At 50.9% G+C, this 2,607-nt stretch overlaps 1 protein-coding gene across 1 annotated transcript in view; it reads right to left on the bottom strand.

Annotated features, from left to right (window-relative positions):
* The window catches only part of SLITRK5 (SLIT and NTRK-like family, member 5), a 2,837-nt gene extending 847 nt beyond the window's left edge, over positions 1-1,990 (bottom strand). The window contains exon 1 of the mRNA XM_009893840.1: positions 3-1,990. Coding sequence (XP_009892142.1) covers positions 3-1,990 — 1,988 coding nt within the window. The remainder of the gene's footprint in view (positions 1-2) is intronic.
* Positions 1,991-2,607: the final 617 nt, after the last annotated feature.

The raw sequence follows: 2,607 nt of genomic DNA, 5'->3' as shown, positions 1-2,607 counted from the left end.
AGGAGCTGCCGCCGCCGGCGCCGCCCGCGGGCGCAGAGCCGCCCGCCGCCGCCGTGCCGTTGAGATGCACGGTGGAGGAGGAGGGGGTGGTCCTGGCCGGCAGCTGGCCCGGGGACGGCGTGGGCGTGGAGACGACGATGTCCGAGTAGTCGGGGCACAGCAGCTCCGCCCGGACGGCCCGCATGTCGCTCTGGGCAAACTTCTTAGGGGACTCGCAGATAACCTGGTCCACCAAGACACCGGTGTTGAGCTGCTCCAACCACAGCTTCATGCCCACCACGTCGCAGGTGCAGTCCCAGGGGTTCTCATGCAGATCGATCTGCAGCAGGGATTTCAGCTGGTCCAGCACCCCACTCACTGGCAGGTAGGAGAAGTGGTTGCTCCGCAGGCTTAGCCTGTAGAGAGACAGACCAGAAAAAACGTTCCCCGGCAAAGACCTCAGCAGATTGTTGTTCAAAAACAAGAGCTGAAGGTTGGGGACAGGTTCAAAGGTGCCCGCCTCTATCTCCCGGATGACGTTGTACTGCAGGAAGAGGTACTGCAGGCTTTGCAGCCCATAGAACAGCTCTGGGCTCAGCCGCTCGATCCGGTTCCCATTCAGGTACAGCCTTCGCAAATTAGTTAAATCCCCAAAAGCCCGGTCCTGAATGACCGAGATCCGATTATTGCCCAGATGCAGCAAATCCAGCCCCGTGGCATCCACGAAATCTGCCCTGCGTACCAGAGCAATGTAGTTTTCCGTCAGATACATCTTCTTAGGATTATAGGGTTTGGGCTGCAGCTCAGAAATGCTCTCAATCTTCCTCTCCTGACAATTGACATTGAGGCCCAGGTCAGAAATCTGCAAGTTGCAAGTGCAGGCAGTGGGGCATTCCAAAGGCACCGGGGATTTGGTCTGGTAGGCAATGCTGGGGCCGTAGTTGCTGTATCCCAGGTCTTTTGAGGGCAGGCGGGAGGTGGGGCGCACCCTCGTCTTGTTGGGTTGGCGGGTCCCTTTGGGGGGCTTCAAAGGGGATTTGTAAACAGCTGAAGAAGAAGTGGCCACGGAGTTGACCGAGGCTGGGGTAGTGTGGAAATACCCGGTGGTGCTTAATGGTGTCTGCGGTCTCATTTCATAATCCGAGATGAGCCTCCTGGGGCAAAGCTCCTGCTTGGAGACTTCATCCAAGTCTCGACCATGTAAGCGGAAAGGGGTCTCGCAAACCACATCTCCCACCAGAGCAGAGTAGGAGATACTGTCCAGCCAATCCTTTAGAGCAATCAACTCACAAGAGCAATTCCAGGGGTTTTCCTCCAGCTGCAACTCCACCACTTTATCCATGTGCTGCAAAAGGCCCACATAGGGCAACAGCTTCAGCCGGTTACCCCTCAGGTCCAGGTGAGTTAAGGGCACAAAACGGAAAAGGTTGTTGGGCAAACTGGAGAGGAGGTTATCATTGAGAATCAGCACCTGCAGCAAATGCAGTTTGCTGAAGGCGTTGGGTTCAATGATGCTAATATAATTATAATCGACCTGTAGGTATTCCAAACTCTCGAGCCCAAGGAAAGTGTCATCCCGTAAAAGTTCCAGCTTGTTATTGTTCAGGTGCAGCCTCCTTAAACCTCTCAGACCATGAAAGGCCCCAGTTTCGATGTCTTGTATGTCATTGCTCCCCAGATGCAAAATCGAAGCCCCCGTGTAATTGACAAACTGGTTCGGGTACAGCCTGTTCAAAAGGTTCCCAGACAACAAGAGGTGGTAGACAGGGAACCTTGGTGGACTGATCTCAAAAAGACTGATGATCCCTCTGTTTTCACAGCTCACTGTTAAGATGCTGTCCTTCTCCTCACAAGGACACGCATTATCACAGATTTCCCCATAATACTCGATGCTTTCTGCCCACGAAAGGACTAGTGATGTTAAAGCAAACGCGATCGTCTGCAGCATCCAGATATGCATTTTTTTGTTGAGGTCCTGTTCCAAAGTTACTGTAGAGCAGCAAGCGTACATTTTATTTCCTGTAAGGATAGGAGAAAAAAAAGAAAGCGGCATAATAGCATAGCCCCATAAAATTTTAAATGGACACAAAGTTTATATATACCTTCAGTGGGGTAGAGAATGGATTGTTAAGCAAACAAAAAAAACCACCCTCCTGTCACTTCTAATTCCCACACTTTTGAAAACTGGATGACATGCATTGATTAAAAGGTTGATGGGCAACTCCTAGCAAGTCAAATGCCTGCGGTGTTTAAAAAGGTGAGGACACAGTAGGAATTGTTCTTGTTCTGTTCGTGTGGGGTGCATTTCAATGCTTCCTTGGATTTCTTTTTCACGACCAGCCCCATAAATATACATAAAATGGCTGTCAGTTCAGTTTCACGGTTCTAATTTAAGAGAAAAGAAGCACCATTTTACGAGGTTTCCCACCTCCCCTATTACCCGGATCCCCCTTCCCTTCAGAACCTCCCCGGTGAACAGCGCACCAAGGTCTTCCCCTCCTTCTACCTTGATTTTTAACCGGTGGTGGAAATGCCATGGTAGGAATCCAAAGAAAAAGGCTCAGTGCTGAAAACGGCAGCTTGATTCAACAGAGAAAATACTGACACATTCTCTACATCCCACATTTC

Source organism: Charadrius vociferus, unplaced genomic scaffold (assembly GCF_000708025.1).
Source record: "Charadrius vociferus isolate BGI_N301 unplaced genomic scaffold, ASM70802v2 scaffold9, whole genome shotgun sequence".
In the NCBI taxonomy this organism is placed as follows: Eukaryota; Metazoa; Chordata; class Aves; order Charadriiformes; family Charadriidae; genus Charadrius; species Charadrius vociferus.
Note: the sequence above shows the minus strand (reverse complement) of the source record. Positions and strands in the feature narration are given on the sequence as shown.